Source organism: Triturus cristatus, chromosome 8 (genome assembly GCF_964204655.1).
Source record: "Triturus cristatus chromosome 8, aTriCri1.1, whole genome shotgun sequence".
Classification (NCBI taxonomy): domain Eukaryota; kingdom Metazoa; phylum Chordata; class Amphibia; order Caudata; family Salamandridae; genus Triturus; species Triturus cristatus.
In genome coordinates, this window is record NC_140591.1 from 235,029,261 (window position 1) to 235,052,482 (window position 23,222).

At 44.7% G+C, this 23,222-nt stretch overlaps 1 protein-coding gene across 2 annotated transcripts; it reads left to right on the top strand.

Moving 5' to 3' along the window:
* Positions 1–1,400: 1,400 nt before the first annotated feature.
* On the top strand, positions 1,401–20,462 carry LOC146801899 (uncharacterized). Of its 2 annotated transcripts, XM_085624061.1 has the most exons (4): positions 1,422–1,479; positions 2,333–2,429; positions 17,420–17,689; positions 18,454–20,462. In XM_085624061.1, the coding sequence occupies exons 3-4, from the start codon at positions 17,494–17,496 to the stop codon at positions 19,557–19,559; spliced, it is 1,302 nt and encodes a 433-aa protein (XP_085480187.1). In that variant the 5' UTR covers positions 1,422–1,479; positions 2,333–2,429; positions 17,420–17,493; the 3' UTR covers positions 19,560–20,462. The 2 variants fall into 2 exon arrangements, with proteins under 2 accessions (XP_085480188.1, XP_085480187.1); XM_085624062.1 differs by lacking the exon at positions 2,333–2,429 and having other exon boundaries at positions 1,401–1,479.
* Positions 20,463–23,222: the final 2,760 nt, after the last annotated feature.

Here is a 23,222-nt window from a genome sequence, read left to right on the forward strand (position 1 = left end):
AGTGCTACATGGTGGCCAGCAAAACCAAAGGGTTTTTACACATGCAGTACTTGTAATATCTGTGACTTGGGGTGGACAAAATCAAGAGTTTTGCGTACAATGGCTCAATGAACTATAACATCTTTAAGTTCATTAATTGCAACACCACTTTCGTCGTTTACATGATTGGTTGTCCATGTGGGTTGATCCATGTGGGCAGCACCAAATGGAGCCTAAAAATATGAATCCAGGAACATAGAATTGCAATCCTGAAAAGGGATTTCAGATACCCGCTCAAGGAACACTTTTGAAAAACCATAATGGCCAGGTTATCTTCTGGTTTCATGCTATTGAGCATGTTGATATGGCATCTAGAGGTGGTGATCGGGAGTTACATTTAAGACAATGTGAATCTAAATGGATTTGTAAACTCCGGAGTATCACCCATGGGTTTCACCACTGATCATGAAATGCACTGTTTTCTGGAAAATGGTTGATGTGCAAATTGGGATCAGGTACTGTTCTGTTGTTGGGGCGACTTGGTTTTTTCACATATGCACAGATGATATCGGCCTCATATGAACATGGGCCTAAATAATACCAGGCTGTGGAGATTTCATTATATGCACCTAAGTATTTTAGGTATTGTTCAACCACCTTTGTATACGGTTTTTTGGAGATCTGATAATTGTTTACGTTTATCGGGATGGTTGAGATAATGTGGGATGTACATTAGACCTTTTGGGAATGTTATCTATCTCATCTTTCCAGCACTACATATGATGACATGCACACAATTGTAAAACAGGAACTAGTGCCTGTGCTTCATTGGGACTTCGACCTTTTGAATTATTGTCCCTTTCTACCATTTTTAACTAATACTATCGACAATTGGATTACACACATTCTGTTGTCGGAGGGGTTTGCACCGCTTTGCCCCCATCACAACAAAAAACTACTTGGTTGGTTTATTCCTTTCAAAGTGTATACCGGTTTGAATAAGAGTAGTTTTCCTCCTTTCTTGATAACATCCTCTATCCGGTTTCTGATGTAATCAAATGGTAACTTTGAAATTTAACTCATGTCTCAGGTTTACATATTACGTACATCACCTAGCGGTTGCGGTTATCCTCCCCTTTTTTCAATAAAAATGTCAATTTGCTGAAATTTCCATCTTAGCAATAGTCCATTGCCCTTATGGAATAATTTGACACCTTATAAAATGCATGATATATCCTGATTTACTCAGTAGAGAAAGATCGGAAAGCCCCTGTATATTATGATTTAGGCTCAGGGCATTGGGTCACTTACAAATGGCGTCTTGTTTCGGATGAGATTAACCGATATTGCTTCTTCCGCCATTTTATGACTGTGTTATGTACGCATCTACGATTGGCTGCCTTGATGGGGTTGGGGGTGGAGCCCCGTGTATTTGTAGCGACGGCGGGAGGACCCTGTTTATACATGGAAGAGAGAGGAAGTTTTGGTTGCGGCAATGAGGTAAGGAGATTTTGGTTGGGCAGAAGTGCGGGGTTCTCCTTAAATGCGGCATGGGTAGTGTAGACCTCAGTTTGGTTTGAGGGACAGCTTGAGACATCGTAATGAATCCTATCATTTGGCTTGCCAGCTTATTTGTCTGTGGTCATTGTGCAAAGGTTGGGTATTTTTTAAATGGGATTTTAGTGGCGACTTCCAATAAACTGTCCTATATGCGATATGGAAGGCGAAGAACTCAGTACCAGACTGGGGGTAGTGGAAAAGCATATTGGAACCTATTTTCTTGATTACAATAGTTGAATCGGTTTTTCCATTTGAGGAGAGGGTGTTAGTGTAATTGAATGGATTATGATGTGTGGTATGCTGTTTTTTGGTGGTTGCTGGGAATTGGAGTTTATTTTGGTGACGAGGCGTAGAGTTAACACTCGGCTTCGGGGGGTTATGTGAAATGAAATTAAAGGTGAATCCTAGGTAAATTAACGTAGGATGGTGTGAAATTTTAGTGAAGACCCGTGCGTTACCGACGGAGAAATTTAAATGTACCCAATACCTAAAAGTATTTTTAACTTCTAATCTCCTTGATTTGACAGGAGTTTTCACATCTGCTTTGAGTGTATACGGGCTCCAGTGCAATACACTGGACCTTATGAATTATTGGAAATTTCTACGGATACTTAGTGGACATAGAGGTTTGATGCCCTATAACACTGCTTTGTTTTTGGAGATCAATTACTGTGGTCTGTGTGACTAGACCTCTATGTTCAGGATGGAATTGGAGGGTACCTTCTTTTATAGATGATCTGGAAGTGTCCATTCTTTTGTATTCAAACTTCTCTCTTATTCTTTTGCACTACAGATTACACTCGCCCCTTGGTTTTTCTTTGTGGAACTTCTATTGTGCTAGACGGAATCGTCTATGAGACAAACATTGGTATTTTGGATGGTTATAACAGGTGCGTTTGAGCCGAAATGTTATTTTCAACCGTGCGATTGATGAAGATAAACACATGCTACCCTGTTTTCTTTTTTTTTCTCTAAATTGTCTCTGGCTCTATTAACTTGTCCATGCACATTGCCAACACAGACACCGAATAGCTAGGAACTCTTGGATTGGGTGGTTAAATGCTCATAAAGGATATGGGTTAAATGACCACCCGAGTTTGTAAAGGACATGGGTAGATTCATATACTTTGTTGCCTTGCAGCCCCCTTATATGCAACTAGCTCTCACACATATCATGATTGGATATGTTGTATACCTGCCCTCTGTCATGACTTCGCAAATTTTATGATGTGACTCATTACACATTTGCACGCTTTCATGTGCATTAATGTTGTATCTCTCTCGCAGGCTTACATAGGAACACACCGTCTTTTTGGGAAGGTTCTGCTAACTGTTTAGAATCAAGTACTACTACTGAAGTTTTTGGTACTTTGGAGATTTCACTTTTTAAATGTTTTTTAGTAAGATATGTTAGGTGCTTTTCATTTTCTTTTTCTGCTTTTTCAAATTCAGAACTGTTTTTATGCTATACACTCTATATGCAATTCTCCCTTCTCTCTTTTGTTCTTCTCAATCCAACTTTGTCTGTTTGAACTATGGACTGGTTGTGTCTAATTTTCATGACTGTACATTTAAACTATGAGTATTTATTTTATCTTTTAACTTGGAAAACAAATAGGAAGGACACTGGTCTAATATTGTCATCATGGTGAAATAAGTTCTGTATTCATTGTTCATTGTTGTTATTTTTTATATATTTAGTTCTATGTCATTGTTTGGATTGTTTAGTGTTTGTAAATATGATGTTATTTTTGTTCTCATTGTTTACTTAGGTGTATGATCTGAATTGTGTTTTCTCTCTTTTACTTTCTGTATAGTATTTTTTGGTACATGTTGCTTGTTTTTAGTCCTGTGTCTCACGATTTGAATGTAATATGCATGTGGTTTTGTCACATTTTTTCAGCCCTGATGAAGTTCCCAATATGGGAATGAAACGCGTTGGCTGAAGTGTTTATATCTGATGGCCTTAAAACATTTTGGAATAAAGAAGTTACTTTTCTATTAATATCTGCCTATTGGACTTCTTGAGCTGCGCACCCTCATTTGGCAAAATAGTTTCTGATCTGGATCACTGTGACGCCACACAATGGCTGGCACTGGAGTGGTTTGCACGGCGAACTTATTTATTGGAACTGGCGTGAGGTGCGGCATAGGAGGTCCGCCGTTGTTTCATTTGGACAATTGTCTTTTAGATGTTGTGCTTGTGCTCTGCATGAACTCATTTAGTATAAGTGAGTATTAATAGGAGAAGATTGGGAGATTATGTGTATTGCATAAGACATATATTCATATATCTCTGCTAACCAATTGTATTTGTCTAACATCTGCATTGACATCTGTGTGCTGTATTTGATATTTTCTAATAACAGTACTGTGAGGTTTGTGCGATGTGCTTATGTAATGGTTGCAGCAATACTGATCGGAATAACTTATTGATGCCTTTTGTGTTAAACGATTTAGTGCCGCTATATTTTATGTGAATTAGAGACTTTTTGTTTTGTTTCAAATATCATATACTCATGTGTGCATTACACATCAAGTGTAATATGTGCCATAAATGTGTGATATTGTAGCTTACGTACCAGAGGATTTTTTGCATGGGTGAACATGCATGCCCAATTTTTAAATGTTTGCACATTTTATCCCATTAAAGTTATTGAGAAATAGAAGCTGAATGGAAATTAGGGCATAACAGTGGGTGTTACGTCAAATGGTTCAGCCGTACCTATGGACAGACCAACAGTTTATGTGTACTAATGAGTGGGATGATGACAAGGAGACATAAGAGGTTATTTGGTGGCATCAGATTTTTAGGTAATGCCCTTACTCTCGCAAAGTCAATAACACACAAGTTTGAATGCATTTTTCATCTATTGTAGCTGCCAGTTAAGTGTGGAATTTGATGGAATAACTCTAGGTGATTATGTGTGAACCAATTCCAAGCAAACCCCCATTTTTATTGGGTGTTTGAGGATCGATAAGCTATGGAATGAAAAAAATATTTAGAGGTGAGAAAAAATGTTCGCTTGGTGATACTGATCAAGTTTTCAAAATAAGAATTACACTGCTGTGTACATTATACAAGTCAAGAATAACTTTAGTTCGGTCCAGAGAACCATAAAAGTTTTGCAATAAAAATATTTACAATTCATAAAAAAAATCAACAATGAATGATTTAAATAAATAAAATTCATAAAAGTTCAGCAAAGATGATTAAAATAATGAAGTCAAGCCCTAGCAATCCTATCCCATTACCATTCATAATGATTTCTAATCACAATAGAACCCCTTATAAAATGTACTATGGCAATGCAGATCTCAGAGGTATCCAATGTATGCAAGTAAATGAAACAATCATTATATGAACAAGGATGAATGTTTCTTAATAATGAAAGCAGAGATCTGGTTCTCACCAACGTGTATAATGTGCAAAATATTCAAAAGTGCAACGTGTTTTTCCTATAGCAATTATCACACGGGCAAGGCATAAGCTTGCCTGCCCATCCTCCGTGAATGATTAAACATCAACAAATAGTGCACAGAACATAGTCGAAACCTAGTTAAGTAAAATCTGATCTGAGAATTACTAAAAAATGATATATAAAATTGTGAGTGGGCAGAAGGCAAACAAAACACCCATCTCTAGTTGACAACTACGCTGATTTCCCCGAGTAAAAAATACCTCTTTAATAATGGCCTTAGCTTTTGGAGGGATTCTTTCAGAGCTTTTAAAGAAGAGTCCTAGACCTATCTCTTGAAACTTTTCCCTCCCAAACCAGAGCCAGGGTATCTTTAGAGCATTGTGAGTCTTAAGGGAATCCTTAATAACATCCCTTGAAAACTCTAGGCCTTCTGAGCCTTGGCCCATACATACAAAGGGGCACAGCGAATACGATTTTCTATGAAATCTTGACCCAGTTCAGTATGGCAAAATAAAGTAGAGACGCTTTTTGGTACCATCAGTAGTTTTTATTAAATAAATGTGTTCTCTACTATTTGGATGAGTTGGCCTCTATTGTACCTCCATACCCCAGCCTCATAAGTGGCAATAGAGAGGCATTTAGGTCTGTAAATGGTTAGCAATTCCTTCACCGGTTTGTCAGCTGTGCTCTGGTAGTTAAGGGTGCTTCCCACTTCATTTGATTATTGAATAAATTACCCAGATACGCAAAGTTAACTACTTTTGCTATCTTCTTTCCCTGGACAGTAAACGTTTTGGTTTTTGTGGTCTTTGGGCCACACACCATTATGTACGATTTGTTGAAATTAACTTTTAGATCAAGCTATGTCATAAAATCAGTGAAAGCATCAAGAGACTTCTGCAAACTCATAGCTGTCCTTGCCATAAATACTGTATTGTCTGCGTATGAAAGCAGGGGAATGGGTTTATTACCAATTTTGGGCAAATCAAGCCTTCTTATTATTAAAAAACAGGAACAGGAATAGGATTTTTTGCGTAGGTGAACATGCATGCCCAATTATTAAATCTTTGCAACTTTTGCACCATTAAGTTATTGAGAACTAGAAGCTGAATGGAAATGAGGCATAACAGTGGGTGTTATCTAAAATGGTTCAGCTGTACATATGAACACACCAACAGTTTATGAGTACTAATGGGTGGGATGATGACAAGGAGACATAAGAGCATATTTTGTGACATCAGGGGCCGTATTACATAAGGTGCCCCGGGGGGCAAAATGGGCGTATTATAGAAGGGGGTGCAGATGCTTGTGCGTCCTTCTGTAATACTGATAGCACTGGTGCACTTAAATCGCTATCAACAGATGGTGTTTCCTCATTTGCATAGGGCACGCCCTATGCAAATGAGGGAATTATTTTGACTCTGCACCCACTCCATTTAACAGACGTGGGGGCAGAGTCATAGAAGCCCTCAGAAGGCGCACTGACAGTGCGCCATTTCAAAGGTGGTGCACAGTCAGCGTGCTCCCTGAGAGCTGCCCTCTGCAGGGGATACATGGGGTCACTGACTGCACCCCCTGCAGGGGCATCTCTAATCCCCTTTGAAAGTTCAGGCGGGTGCCGCCTGCACTGTGAAAACACGCAGCAGCTGCTCAGTGTTTTCACATGAATGCACTGTCCCCAGGGCAGCTCAAGTTCGCGGTTGCCCCCAGGGCAGTGCATTCACCATAATGGGGCGCATTAGCATTATTTGTGCCCGACGCACCTTTTCAAAGGTGCGCTGGGCGCAAACAAAGCCAGTATGTAATACGGCCCCGGATTTTTAGGTAATGCCCTCACTCTTGCAAAGTCAATAACACAAGATTTGAATGCATTTTTCATGGGTTGGAGCTGCCGGTTAAGTGTGGGTTCGCTGGAATAACTTTGGGTTATTATGTCTGAACCAGTTTCAAACAAACCTCCATTTTCGCTCGGTGTGTGAGGATAGAGAAGCTATGTTATGAAAAAAATATTTTGGGGCAAGGAAAAATGTTCACTTGGTGATACTGATCACGTTTTCAAAATAAGAATTACACTGCTATGTGCTTTATACATGGCGTAAGTCACGCCAATTGTCAACTCCTTTAATTAATGTAAGGGCTTCCTTCCTTGTAAATGCCACTTATCTGTGTTCTAAATTTAAGGCATTATTGTGTTATATCTCATTACTGCGCCTGGCACAATGACTGTCAATATGACGCACAATTTAGGAAAATTATTGCAAGTTCTGCAACTTTTATAAATAGTCACCAAAGTTTTTAAATTGGGAGAGGACATTTGCTAAATCATCTACGTGGAAGTAAATTCTATTTCCATAACAAAAGGAGGATACAAAAGGAAAACAATCTCAGCAGCTTACTCTGAATAAACCCTAAAGCCATCCCTTGTGACTGTTTCATGATGAGCAGCGTGAATACAGAAGCCAGACAAAATGCTTAAACACACACAACAGAGGTTATTTATTCAAAAGGCGCACAAAATATTAGGGTTATTACTTTGAAGAAATCAGAGTAAATGTGTTGGTTTTCAGGGCAGGGTTTTGAGTGATAGTATTCATTCACATTCTTCGTGGAAACGCAAACGCATCTATCACAAAGTAGCTGCTTGGCACCATCCATGCATATGGAGGACAGTAGCGGTAACTGGGCATAAGTATGATGCATCCATTAGAAGGAGCTGGCCTGGTGCATGATTACCAAAGGACGCATCCTGAAAGCATTAATCTTGTGTAGGTAGGTGATGCGATTCCAATGTAAATAATGAAAAATTGCCTGGGCGAAAAGATGAAAATGAAAAAATGATTGAAAATGAAGCTTCTTACATAAAAGTATGAATTGCAAAACTGTTTTATATTCCAAAAATATGAGAGGGAAATGATATGCTGCTATTGAAAGGCCTCTCAGTTAAAAAGGTTAGGCTATCTGGAAGGCAATATTTATGGTTATGTTGAGGACAGCTCATGTTTATGGGTTTATATGTCCTTGTTTTCGCTACTAGCACTTCAGCTACCTTGACTTAAATAGTATTTCCATGCATTATCATTTTAAATATAATGTCTCTGAAAGCATTGCCTTGATTTGAGCATTAAAACTATCTAAAGGGTAGAAGTTTTGGCTAACTGACAGGGAACTAATACATGTCCATGGATAATACAAGCCAGACAAAATTATATGTATGATGTTACAAATATTAGCATGATTAAAACAAATTCTTGCTACGAGTCTGCGAAACTGAATTTTACTCGTTTATTAAAATTCACTCTTACAGATTTGCCATTTAAACAAGCCAGCGCTTGGAGGCTCTGTTTGGACTTGAGTAAAATACAAATGTTTAGATGTTAATTGCAACATTTGTTGATGGCAGCTTGTAACGTGTTATCCCAGTATGGCTCAATATATATTTATTGCGTTATGATGTCAAAGCCCCAATAATTTCTAACATAATTGTTTCTAACCACTATTGAGATTAAACCTATATTCCGACCAAGACTGCTGCGACCAATCATGTATCATATCTGCTACATCTGTAACACCATGTATACTATCACTCATGATTTCAGATGGTATGCCATTTTACCAACTATCCTGTCATATGCGAATTTGTTTTTAATACATTGGTATCAAAGTCAATCCGTCTTGTATGACACAGGCAGGCATTGAAGTGTGTGGATTGTGGAGTTCCAACGGGACAGGATATCTCACATGAGACAGTGTATGCTCCTGGGAGGGAGGTCCTTAACATACAGAACAATACAATTGTTGTTTGTTGATAAATACCTTTCATCACCGTACAGCTGCTGTTTGCCCTTGATTCAAGTGCAATGAAAGTGAGCCAGTGGCCATTGATGCACACAGTTTGGACTCCTGCAGGTGAGTGCGGTGGGGCGGGTTCAGGGGTGGAGCGGGCATGGGGGGAAGTCGACAGATGACGGAATAGGCACATTAAAATAAATAAATAAATCCTATTCCGTCGTCTGGCAACTTCCCGCCCTGCCCACCACCCCACTGCTCATACCTTCTGAAGCCGTGACTGGATGCACATACTGGTAGCCTCACCAGTATGTGCATCCTGGTTGCTGGTAGCCTCACCATTGCTTCACATGTCTGCTCTCATTTGGATGGCATGCACAAACGTTTCCATTAGTGCACCAACAAATACTAGTATTGTCCTCTATAGCTCTGGCACAATGACAGTAAAGACATGTCCAGATCAGAGCCTTCAATGGTTGACAAAAGCAATTTAACCCCTTAACTCAAACAAGGAGGATGCACAGTGCCAGCATTCTATCAAGCTTCCCATTGTATAAAATGTTCATTGGATGGCTTTGGCTGTACTTTCTTTCATGGTTCAACTGAACCTTGATCAACTGGTATCCTTTTTGTCAGAATCATAATGTAAAAAATTAGGATATTAATTGATGGGAGTATGTGGACACATCAAAGTAATACCCACAGTCCTTGTGAGAGTGAATCCATCAATAAAGTCATTAAATTAACCTGAGCTCATTCTTCTGTTAGCAATGGCACAGAGCAGATAGGCTTAATTTAGAGGAAATGTGTAAAATATTTATGCAGTACCAAAACAGTAACACAGTCAAAACACAACACAAGAAAAATCCAAAATCCCAAACAGATTTAGAAAACTATATTATATGTTAATAAACAAAATGACACAAAAATGAATAAAATCCAATAGGGGTAACCGGAGTTATGAGTTTTTAAAGTGCAGATATAAAAATGTCACAAAGAGTATTAAGCACTGACCCCTGGCCATCTTGTTACACTTGACAGATACTTAGGTGCAAGTTAAAGCCCACCACGATGGGGCGCAGGTCTGACACAGAAACCAGGTTCGACCTGGTTGGAAATTTCACCTTTGGAAATAGGGTCTTATTACGAGTTTGGCAGTCTTACTGTCGATCTGCCACCACCGTGCTGATGGGAGGACCGCCAAGCCCGTCGAGCACCCACCTGCTGGATTACAACTGTAATCCATGGTGGGTGGGTGGTGCTGTGGCGGTCACTCGTTGGCGGTTGTAAAAGACTCATAGGTGAGCCTTAACTGCAGATGCTGCAGTGACGGCACCTGCAACACATTCCTGAACAATGTGGCCTGCATGCCACATCATGCAGGAACTGAGGTGCAATTATAGGGGGGCACAAAGAGTGCCCAAGCCGCATTCAGCCCCAGGCCCAGGAGCAGCAGGGGTCCCTGTTAGAGACCCCTTCATTTCTTCTCTGCCACCCTTTTCATGGCAGGCTCACCACTATGAAAGGGTAGGTGGGCAGGCAACTCGTAATATGCATGGTGGTGCTGTAGCAGCACCAGCAGCATACAGCTGCCCCCTTCTGCTGCGCAACAGGTGTGGAATCCTAGAACCATGATGGATGTAGCGGTCCTGTGGTGGTCTGACCAATACTGCAGGCAGACCAACAGTGGTGCCAGTGGTCAGACAGCCACTGCGAGTATGGTGGCCGTGTGGACCACTCTACTCATAATAAGGCCCTTAGTCTCTAAAATGGAAGTAAAAAATCCTCAGCAGGGCAGCAGGCTGTGGCCATAGAGGGCTCCATTACATCAGATAGTCCTGTCTTTTGGCAGGGAAGCTCCAAGCAGAAGAAATTTGAGATTTGTTCCCAAGGAAGTTCCCTCGCTGACCAAAAAACGTTGGCACCTTTGTCTGGTGAAGATTTCTACTTTCAGACTTGGGGTCTGATTTAGAAGTCAGCAGATGGCTCAGTTTTTCGCCTGAGGGATGGATAAGACCACTCTATCCCTTTTGTGGAGCGTCTGCCTGTTTAAATTTATAAATGACCACAAAGTTGGCAGTCATTTATAAAGCATTGGCAGGAACTGTCATGATCGCGGTTCCTGGCAATGTTTTCAACTGTTTGGTACAAGGCTCCATCACCAGGATGGAGCCCTGTACCTAACAGGTTTCTTTTTTTATTTTCAAAAAGAAAATCCTGTAACTGGATATCCTTTTTGAAAATAAAAAATGTAATGCTCCCCTCACCATGGGAGTTGACTCTTAGGTGTGGGGAGCATTGCTATCATTTTACTGTCTCTCAGTGCCAGGGTTTTCCTGACACTAATGGGCAGTACAAAAATGGTTGTATGTTAATTTATACTGGTGGGTGGACATATAGCCATTTGTTTGATGGCCCTTACTCCGTTGGAGAGGTTTGGCTATGGTGGTGATGGAGTAGTCACTGCGGCAGCCACACTTAAGGTCCACCAGCATCAAAATCAAGTGGGTAGATGTTTAGCTTAGCAGTATGTATACTCCATTACACTATTTGGAACTCAGATTCTTCCTTTGGGTTGGAGTATACATACCACCAAGATACAAATTAACCCCTTAGTCACTTTTTGGAACACAGTTCTTCCAGCAGGGCAAGGGCACAGACTGTAGCTTTACCTTCTCCGCCAGGTCCCTTTGATTCAGATTTGCTGATTTGGAAAAGATGAGAGTGGGAGCAACCTGAGTCTTTGGTCCATACGCAAATGCGCCTTCATCAGAGCAGCTTGGAAGGATAGTTCTGGTCCTCTAGAAGTTCTTGAAGCCAAAAAAAAGTTTCTATGTCCAAGGTTTCAAGAGGTTATAGCAGGAGTATATTTTGGCACCAGTCAAGGGTCCAGGAACTTGGGAGAGCACTTGAGTGAGGGGGGTCAAGACTCCCTCCAGCAAAGGCCAGAAGAAGAGTCCAGGGCACATCCACTTGGAACTGGTAAGCAGAGTAGTTTCAGAAAACGGTCTCTTGTAGCTTGCTGTGTCCCTGTAGCTTGAACACGAGGTCAGCTTTATTCATATTGGAGTCACATGTATGCCTGGCACAAGCCTGTAGGTGGGGTAACTCCTGGTTCCTCCCTAACCAATGGGGTGAGCCTTTTAAGGGGTAACTCTATCCACTGTTTCAGCATTTCCTGTGTGTCCTACTCCAAACAATCTCACAGTGCCCCTCTACCTAAAATCAAATGCGTATAACCCTTCTTCAGCTGTGCAACTTTGTGTGCCCACCCCTAAGGGTGTTTCCAGGTAAACGAGCAATCCCTCATCTCTGGTCACTTTTAAACAGCTCTGGGGCAGTACCTCTCCCATGTGGATTGATGCCTGTCTAACTGGGGGAACAAAGAATCGTCCTGTCCAGGTACTAGCTGACATTTTCCTGTGACAGGGTAGGCCTGTTTGAAGTTAATCAATTTCCTGGGCATAGCCAAGATGGTTATCCTGCTAGAGGAACAGACACACCGTTCCTGCACTAAAGACCGCTGTCCTGATCTAGGAACAGTTTTCATATCTCAGGGGGCTGTTCAGCTGCCAGGTGACAGTTGGAGCTCTGCAAATGGGCCTTCTGAGGCTTTAGACGGGGGAAATGTAACTTTCTAATACTACCTTTCCCAAAATAGTTATTTAAAATCTGACTTCACCAGTGAATTGGGCTTTTACTAAATATTCCCAAAAGCCCAAGAATTAAATTTGCAGGTGTTTCTTACCTAACACTTTTAAATTTAATATTGTATCCCAATGTTTTCCTTTGAAACAGGTAATTCTGCTTCTGCGAAAATGGCTATGGGGCCCTTTCACTGTAAGAACATGTTTAACATCTAAACTTGCACATTGCCTACTTTTAGATACAATTCACCTTTCCTTGTGAGCAGTAAGGCCTATTTGATGGTGCATTTTTATTATTTAAAAGAAAGGTTTAGGCTTGTCAAAAGAGGTTACATTGACAGGTTGCATTTTTAAATTAAAACTGTACCGTAAGGCTAGACATGGTATGTCTGTAGTCATGATTATACTGCCACTCTAGTGGATGGCACAATGTGTGCTTCAGTCCACCAGTGGCATTTAGCATACATGTCCTGGTCAACCTTTTTGCTATATTCTAGTGACTTATAGGTATAAATAACATGCACACTGCCTTATTGGGAAATAAGGCCAGCCTAACTTACACATGACTTATAGCTATCAAATAGCAAAGTTTAGGCCTGTCCAAAGGGTGATTTAAAATATTATGCTGCCTTTGATGCTGAAGATTTGTATTTAGACACTGCTAATTATGGGGAACTGTTTTGCTATCAACATTATGGCAATCATTTCCTACATAAAACCAATACATTTCAGAATTTTGAAAATTATACACAATGGGAACATTGTCCGACGCCAATGCAAGGCAGCGCCAACACATTGGTGAACAAATTTGCATATTTTACTGATTTTAGTGTCTCAAAACCTGCCGCCTTTTATTTTAAATTGCCAGCTGAGTCTGCCTCGAAGGTTAGGCTGACACACACTAAATTATTGTATTCCAAATCCTTTATGGCTGAATTGGCTATCGGGGGTTATGACCTGTGGAACGCTACTATTGATCTTAAATCTGTTTGGGGTTCTAAGATGTGGCAGGTACGGGGAACAGAAGCTCTGCATCGTGCCTGCCTCATCCCAAACCACATGTTTTTGAATTCTACTATTTTTCAAACCACCTGCTTTGGATTGGCTACTTCTAAAAAGCTGAATTCCTCCTCTATTCCTGATCTGGGTGCTTATTCTAATTGGGATAATCATACAGATCTGTCCCTTGAGGCGTTGCAGTCATACATTACTAATACATCCTTCAATATTTCCAAATTAAATCCGGAAGGATGGTTAAATTGGCAGATGAGCTCCGATTCCTGTCAACATCGTTTTCTGGTTCTGCAACCTGGGTATACGCAGGTTCGCGTAGACCCCCGCTTTGAATCTTCTCACTCTGTTACTACCTACTCTGTGGGGAAGTTATGCCAATCTTGGATGCAACATTCCACCATGGCGTCTGTTAAACTTCATTTATCTAAATTACATGACAAAATAGATTTGAATGAATTTGTTAAGGGTCCTGTAGGTGGCAGGTCCAAAAGATGGGTGTATGCTGTTTATAACGAAGTTTGGAAGTTATCGCAAATTGAAGCGGCTTCCAGGTTGAGAGCCATTGATCAAGCCAATTTGGAAAAAGTACTATCTGTTATCGATAATAGCATTAACACCCTTTCTTCTAGAATTTACACATTAGATAATATTGTTTCATCTGTTGTTGATATTGTGCAGGATGATATGTCTGTTTTATTTCATGGTTAAAATCAATTGCGTTCTAGGCGGAGTTTTAGATGCATACATTGCTATGTTAGCATAAGTGCCACTTTTGCTGCTTTTGCACAAAACACTGCAGATAGATGTTATTATTTGAAAGCTGCTTGCTTGCCTTTTCTTCACATGAGAACTGTCTGTTGTTCACATCCCTAGACGTGCACTGTGACCTTGGCCTGAACATTGTGTGCAGAAACAGTCTGAGCCACCAAACAATGTATGTTTTTGAGTTCAGGTTGATCGGCCCACGCTCTAGCCATAACACGCACACAGCTGCAAATATCTGAAAGTCGAGAGCTGTTAATATTGCAGTTTGCATGCATTAGACACACATTCTGGAGAAGAACTTTTGCAGGCGCAGGGCAAAGCTGATCCTGTGATGTGATTCACCTAAGCTGATCTTTACAGTATGGGGTTCCCCATTCAAACCTAGAGACCTTCTATTAGTCTAATAATACTAGCTTACTAGCGAAGGGAGGGTGGTTGTATTCCACTATCATTTGTAATATGATTTCTCCATTCATTTTCTATGGTATTGTAACAATGCTGATGGTTTTAATTTTAATCATTTGTCTGCTTATGTTAGCCAAAGTACTGCATCTTCGGACACGGAGTTTATAAAATAAACATTTTAAACTTTAGTGTGTCTCTGAATACTCTTGTTGTGGACTGATATGAGAATAATAACGAGCAGGTATTTCTGATTCCCACCATTCCTGAGAGTACTCTAAGTCGCATATTCTGGGTTGTCTGATCATTGGTAGCTTCTATATGGTATGAAGAGCGAATGAGACACTGATGCTGGTCGGATAGGGGTTCTGGGTACTGAGGTGAGTTTTTGGTACACCACAATTCACTGAGGTCCTGGTTTCCTGCGCATAGTTCTGTGCATGAGCAGAATCCCTGCAGCACCCATTCACACAAGTGCAGTAGTGATGGGCAAGAAGACATGGGGAAATGGCGGTTGGCATGTTTCGCCACCTGAATCACGGTAGCTACCACCTGGCCCTGGTGGTGTGTCACCAGCACCCCCATTCACACAAGTGCGGTAGTGATAGGCATGGAGACATGAGGAAATGGTGGTTGGCATGCTCCTCCATCCATATCGCGTTAGCTACCGCCTGGCCCCAGCGGTGTGTCACCTGCACCCCCATTCACACAAGTGCTGTAGTGATAGGCATGGAGACATGGGTAAATGGCGGTTGGCATGCTCCGTTGCCTGAATCGCGGTGCCTCGTGTCAATGTATGGCACCCATATCACGGTAGCTACCATCTAGCACGGCGGTGTGTTACCAGCACCCCCATTCACACAAGTGCGGTAGTCATAGACATGGAGACATGGGGAAATGGCGGTTGGCATGTTCTGCTGCCTGAATTGCGGTAGCTACCGCCTGGCCTCGGCGGTGTGTCACCAACACCCCCATTCACACAAGTGCGGTAGTGATAGGCATGGAGACATGGGGAAATGGCCACTGCAGTGTGTCACCGCCATGGAGCTTGCCCTGGAGCCAATGGGAACCTTGATAGCGGTGGCATGATGCAATTTTGAAGATCGCGGTAGGCGTGCTCTGCCACCGCGGAGGCGATCATTGGATGCATTTGAAAGATGCACCATTGCGCTAGCACACACCGGGCCCCTGCGGTGTGTCACCACTATGGAGCTTGCCCTAGAGCCAATGGGAACCTTGATTACGGTGGCATGATGCAATTTTGAAGATTGCGGTAGGCGCACTTCGCCACTGCGGACGAGGTAATTGGATGCATTTGAAAAAGGCAGACCTGGACCACCAATTGTTGCAGCTTGGCACCTTTGAAACGACCCCAGGGGGCTATATATGTGTGGGGGTGAGCCTCACATTTCCACTGCTCCCAGAGCCTTCTTCCAGAGACCCACCACCTGCTGCTGCCTCCAGGGACAGCTGCCTGAGACCCCTCACCTGCTGCTGCCTCCAGGGACTGCTGCCTGAGAACCCTCACCTGCTGCTGCTGCCAGAGACCCCTCACCTCCTGCTGCCTCCAGGGACTGCTGCCTTAGATCCCTCACCTGCTGCTGCCTCCAGGGACTGCTGGCTGAGACCCCTCACCTGCTGCTGCCTCCAGGGACTGCTGCCTGAGACCCATCACCTGCTGCTGCCTCCAGGGACAGCTGCCAGAGACCCCTCACCTGCTGCTGCCTCCAGGGACTACTGCCTGAGACCCCTCACCTGCTGCTGCCTCCAGGGACTGCTGCCAGAGACCCCTCACCTGCTGCTGCCTCCAGGGACTGCTGTCTGAGACCCCTAACCACCCAATTACGCCACTGTTGTCTCATGTCCACAGTGATGGCAAGGACAGAGAAGATCCTTGCTAGTCCCTTCATGAGCGAGGAGCTGGAGGTCCTGGTGGACGAGGTGCTCACACAGTACCTAAGGCTATATGGTGCCCCAAATGTCATGGTAAGTCCTCAACAGTGGGGGGTAAGGCGGGGGGGCACACATGTAGTTGGTCTGATGCAATATGTGCCTGTGAGTGTGGGGTTGTGTCATGCACTGCCTGACATGCTGTCTCCAGGGGGAAGGTGTGTGTACCCAATGCCACAGGTTTGCCTGCCTGCACATGTATGTATGAGTGACCTGTGTTGATTTGTCACCCATACAGTGATGCAGAAGGTTGTTCATGCGGGAGTCAGGACAGTGATTGCTTGGCTGAATGGCTGTGTGTGCCCCTGTAGTCCATCTCAGTGTGAGCCCAGCTAGCCAGCACAGTCCCCGTCCACAAAGACAAGGACGCATCACTTCACTTACAGAGTATTATATCAGTCTTTTCACATTGCACTACAGCTATGGGCCATCTCAGCACTGTAGATTGCACACGACCCGCCCTGTGAAGAGGATTTTAGTTTTGTGAGATCATGTCCCTCAATGTGACATCCATGACACAGTCATCTATTCACAGGGCAGGGACATTGAGGGCTGCGCAGTTTTGGACACAGTGAGTCTACCCCCAAACACAGGTTGATATGTGATGTATATGTTGCTCAAGCCAAAAATGGACTGGCAATGTGGGCAGGCTACATAGGTGTTTCAGTGCTGGCATCTTGCATGTGTGTGAGATGTACAGGGACTGTGTAACCCCCACTCCTGCATGCTTTTACATCAGCTTATCGCAGATGTACCATGTGAGATGTACTCTAGTCTCTGATAGACATATCGCTGGATATGTGATGAGTTTGTATCTTGCTGCTATTCTGATAGATGTCGGTTCATGACACTGTGTCACTGATCATTTTCCCCTCTTGTCTCCTATGCCTGCAGCTCAAGGTACATCAGCGTAAGGCCGTCTGGAGGGCCATTGCAGCGAAGGTGCAAGCTCTGGGGGTCTCAAACCGATGGCGCACCCACTGCACAAGAGATGGGACGACATCAGCCAGCTGGCAAAGAACGTGGCGGAGATGACCATGGGGCTGCTTACTCGCACTGGGCATTTGGCATGGCGCAGCATGACACCACTAATGGGGCGCATCTTGGCGGTGACACAGCCTGAGCTGAATGCACATTCGAAGGAGCATCAGCAGCAAGCCAGGGGTGAGCATTTGGGGAGGGTGAATTTGGCTGGGAGTGGCTGCTTGTGTACAGAGCCCCTGCCAGTGCTGGCCTATTTGATGTTGGTAGTGTAATGCAGTGGCATGTAAGTGGCTGCTGAGCTGGGTGCCGGTGTCATGCATTTGCCCTACCTGTACTTACGAAGGTGATTTGGATGCTGTGCATTCACATTGCATTCTGAGTTGTGCTCTTCAGGTTTCTTCTGCATTGGGGTAGTCTTGGGAATCCCATGGGAGGGAACGCCAGTGTGCCCGATCTGACTGTGCCTTCATCAATGCGTCCTTTGCATGCACCCAGATTGGGGAGGCCTAGACATCTGACAACAATGTGCACCAGTCTTTTGTCCCCAAAGTACAACATGGTGGGTGACATGGGCTAATGGCCATTGTGGACTGTCATGTTGTAGTCTGTGTCTGTGTTGTCCCCTCCTGTTCCATCCACATCTGTCATTGGCAACACGTAGTGTGCCCCATCATGTCCCTAGGTGTGCTCAGAGCTAGTTGTGTGTCTGGTTGAACAGAGCCACAAGCAGGGTGTTGTGCTGTGTGGTCATCACATGGCTCACTCATGCCTGAGTTTCCAGTTTCCACACATTGCTTGAGTCAATATAGAGTGTTGGCACAATGTGATTGCACAGGGTGGTGAGCAACATGTAGATCTGGTCATCTTTTGTTATGCATTGCTTGCATATGTTTGTTCTATTGTTGCCACTGACCTGACCCTACATCTCTCTCTCTCTCATGCAGCATCTCCTGGGGTCACGGAGGGACAGGAGACAGACACCAGTCAGGGTGAAACTAGCACAACAGCTTCACAGGAGCCCAGTGACACAGATGTCACCAACGCCTCAGAGGGGGACAGGAGTCTGCTGGAGGAATCCCAGCCTGAGACGCAAAGCACCACATCATCTGATGCATCCATGTTGGCGGGCACAGGGAACGGGGACTCTGCATCATCTTCCACCACACAGCAGCCAGTGCCCACCCTCCCAGCCACTTCCTCTGGTGCTGCCCGTGTCCGCCTCAGTAAGAGGGGAAGAGTGTCCTTCGCCCCTGGCACCACTGCCCCTGCCCCTGTCCCCCCTACTGCCATCAGTGATGAGTCTGTGGAGTTTTTGCGCCAGCTGTGTGTAGGCCAAACAGTTCTCCTCAATGCCTTCATTGACCATGAAAACAAATTGGCCCAGGTGGTTGCTTTCATGGAGGGCATACATTCAGACGTGGGTGGGCTGCACCGGACTGTCCAGGCTTTGCCCTCAACAGTGACGTTTGACCTTCAACAGGCACATACTAATAGTCCAGCTCCGGTCCCTTTCTCCACTCCCCTGGAAGTAGCCACGTCTGATGATAGTGACCATGGTCCACATACATCAAAGTCACAATACGCCACACGAAGCACACAGCAGCAGCAACCCAAGCGGTCCCTGGCACAGACACCATCCCCACAGAAGACCAAAGCCACCTCAGAGCGCAGAGAGAAAAGCCCATCAGGCTACACCAGGGGACAAAAATCAAAGCAGCAGACCTCAGGCACACATGCCTCAGAGGCATCCCTATCCAAGGACTCTCCTGCCCCTAAAGCATCTCGCAAAGAGAAGCATACAGTGTCTGTGCCCACCAAGGTGGTGGTGCATGTCAAGGGTACACCTAGGAAGGGCTCCAAGGCAAATTCACCCACCACCTCGATTCCCATTCCAAGCCTAGTGAAGCAGGGAAAGGAGGGCACTGTAGGGGTGACACCTAGTAAACAGGGGAAGGGGGGCAGATGCGAAGCCAGGCAAAGCTTTCTGCTGGGTCCAGCACATCACCAGAGGGGGTGCCAGCGTTTGCACCTGATGCAGCTTTGGTGGTGAGTGTTCCTGTTGTGTCCACACCACTTCCCATTGATCCAGAGTCAGTCAAACCATTTAGGAACCCCAAGAAGTAGAAAGGCACCCCTCCACAATCTCCCAGCCACACCGTGTCTCCCGTCTGCATGACTCCACCTCCACGTGCCACTACACCACCTGGTACAAGGAGCCCTCCGGCTTGCCAAGCCACTGATAGCTCTACCTTAGCTGTTCCGCTCTCTCCCTGGTCAAGTGCCCCGACAGTCTCCGAGACATAGCCAGCACCCAGTCTGCCTGACAGCCAAGTCTGAGTGTTAGTCACCCTCACACACCTGTCTCTCACACACATAGGCCTGTACTGCACATTGTTACCCACTGATTGTGTTGCTGACCATGGAAAGGTACAATTGCACACATTTGCTGTGCAGCTTCTCATGGACATAGTCTGCACTCTGCCCTGGCCACTGGCCTTGTTTTTCACTGCTCTTTTGCCATTGCCTGTGCAGCTTCTCATGGACATACTCTGCAATCTGCCCTGGCCACTGGACTTGCTGTTTTGCCCTTGCCTGTGCAGTTTCTCATGGACATACTCTGCACTCTGCCCTGGTCACTGGCCTTGTTGTTCACTGCTGTTTTGCCCTTGCATGTGCAGCTTCTCATGGACATAGTCTACTCTTAGCCCTGGTCACCTGCCTTGTTGTTCACTGCTGTTCTGCCCTTGCCTGTGCAGCTTCTCATGGACACACTCTGCACTTAGCCCTAGCCACAGGCCTTGTTGTTCACTGCTGTTTTGCCTTGCCTGTGAAGTTTCTCGTGGACATGCTCTGCATTTTGTGCCTTGCTCTTCTCTTCTCATGGTGCCTATCTGTGCAATATGAGTTGCTCCAGTTGTCTATTTTGTCAGTGTCCTTACTGAATAAAGTTATTTTGCTGTGTGTATATGGTTTACTGTGCCACATGGTCTGTGTGCCACTTCAACATAGTCAATGTTTGGGCTCACCTACTCTCTCTTTTTTTCAGGGGTGACAGGGTCTTCAGTTCTTCCTGACCCAGATACTTGTGGGGGCAATGGTGTCAATTTACAATGGATAGCAGTTGTCATTTACTTAAATTGTACAAATGTTGGCTATATTGTACACATGTCAGGTTGGGGGGCACTGCCAGCACAGTATTGCAGGAAGGCTGGCCAGGGTCATCATGTATGTGTGTTCTTCCTTTATGTGTGCCCAGTGGTGTATGTGTGTGGTCATCTTGTGATGGCCAGTCATCCTAGTCCAATGGCTTAATTTCCATTTGTGCTCTTGGATGGTCAGGTAGTGTGCAGTGTGAAGGGGGTGAGTTTGTGGGGAGTGTTGATGTGTGCATGCTCCTGCATTGTCAAGTACACACATGTGTCACCCAGGAGTTGTATGCCTGTTGTTCTGATTGTTCAGCCCTGTGGGTGTGGTTGTATGCACATGTGTGAGTTGTATGTTGTGCACTGTGCAGTGTGTTTGTGTGTCCTTGCAGTTCTGGCTGACTACTACTTGTTGTTTTTGTCACTTGTGAGTATGCAGAGTGTGTGACTGGCAAGTCAGTGTTGTGTTTTGTTGCACATCCATGTGTCTTGTTGCTGTTTGTGGAGACTGTGCAGACCTGCTGTTCCACACTGCCATTGTGGTTGTGTTTTCTCATGCATTACTGTCCCATGGTGCCTTCTTACCTCCAGTGTGGCATGTTGTGTGTGTTGTCATACCATCCCCTATCTGTGCTTCAGATGCCTATCCATTGTGGGTCTGCGCTCCCTCTCTTTGTGTATGGTACACTCCTGCCATGTCCCCTACTGACATGCTGTACACTTCACGTTGGTGTTAGCTGTCCCCTTGGTTTACTTGTGTGTGTGCCTCCCCATCACTTCATTTGTGACACTGTGCTTTGTGGTGCAGTTCTTTTGCCAGGGTCAATTTGTCACTCAGGGCATTTCACCAATGGGTTGTATGTGATGTTCTGGTGCTGTTTGTCAGTCATGGTTGCTCTTATGCAGTTCAACTGTGTGTGCTGCCCAGTCCTTTGGTCAAGTTGTTTCCACCTTTGTGTCCCAGACTTGTGCATCTGTTGGTGTTGTGTTGGATGTATGTGTGTTGGCTGTGTTATTGCTTCACTTCCTGGTTGTGCTGTTGTCTTTGTGCAGTGCTGTATGGTGTTGTGTGGGTTGCTGTTCTGTCACTGATGTATGTTTGTGGCTGGTATGCTTGGTGTGCACACACTGCTTGTTGTGCATGCAGTGCTATGTGTGTATGTTGTCTTGTCATTGCCTGGTGTGCATCCCCTGAAGTCCTGCTGTGTTTGCTATGTGATTTTTCTGCCTGTGCGTCTGTTGTTTGTTTGATGTGGCTGTGTTGTTCTGTGATGGTGCACTTCTTGTGTGTGTTGTGGTATGTTGTCTGTGCATTGTTCCTGAGTGATGAGGTTGTGCACTCCTGTTGTGTCTGTGCTCCCATTGCCTTTCCACTGTTTAGCTGCACAGGGCATGTCTGTTCTTGTCGTGGTTGTTTGTGTGTTACTGTTGGGTTATGTGTTTGTCTGTTGTTTTTGTGCAGACATTTGTTCTGGCATCCCTGTGTGTGTGTGATGTTTGTGGCTACCCCCAGGGTGTGTAATTGTTTGTGTGTGTATTGACTGGCAAGTATTGCCAGCCTTCAGTGTCTTTGGCACTGGTGTTGTGTGCTGCTGGTGTGAGGGGGGTATGTGTGTAGATTCCTACTTGTCTTTGTCAGTCATGGAGTGTGTCAATGGGCCCTGTGTGTAGTGCTGCTGGTGTACTCCTGTGAACTAGCTGTATAGATGTGTGGCTGTTCACAGTTTGACCTTAAGGCCTTCCTTTCATCCTTGTGCCTATACATGGTTTGCCTTGCTGTCTCCCTGTGTTGTTGCACTATGATGTCTGTAGTTTGACCTCACTGACTGTACCAGCCATGTGTGCTTTGATGGTCTGAGGGTATTGTTCTCTGTTCCTTGTCTTGCATGTGATGTGCACATGCTTGTTGTGTGTCTCCATGGCCTTCCATTTGTGTGCAGCCCACTTTTGTTTCCCTATTTGTTGTTCTCCATTGCTGTTGGCATGTGGGGTGTGTATGTGTCTGTGTGTCAGTCTGTGGTATGTATGTGTGACTATGCAGGCAGTGTGTCCATTTGGATGTTAATTCCTTGTATGTGTTCATTTGGTGCTTGTCCTCATTTTTGTTTTCCCCAAGTGTGGTGTTGTGGTGGTGTGTGTGTTTCACTGGCCCTGTTCTACTGTGCTCTGTGTTGTGTGTTACTGTGCAGCCACTCCTGCAGTGTCTGTCTCCATGATTGTTTGTTGTGTGGTGCATGGTGTGTATTCACCTGGCTTTTTGTTGTGCATGGGGTGCACAGGAGGGGCACATGGCATGTCCCTTCATGGGGTGTACTAGTGTGTGGTGGGAGGGGGTGTGGCCCTGTGGTCTTTGTGCCCTGCCCATGCCTGGCACCTGTCCTGCCTTCTGCATTGTGCACATGTATTCCCTTGTGTTCACCGCTGCGGTGATGTGACCGGGACATTGCTACATGGTGGCGGTAGCTGTGTATCCAGGATGCAGAGGGGTGACTTGGTGGCAGGTGGGGGATGTGTGGGTGCCCTTGTAAGTGTGTCCCTGTCCCCACCAGGGTGTCTGATGTGGATTTGGA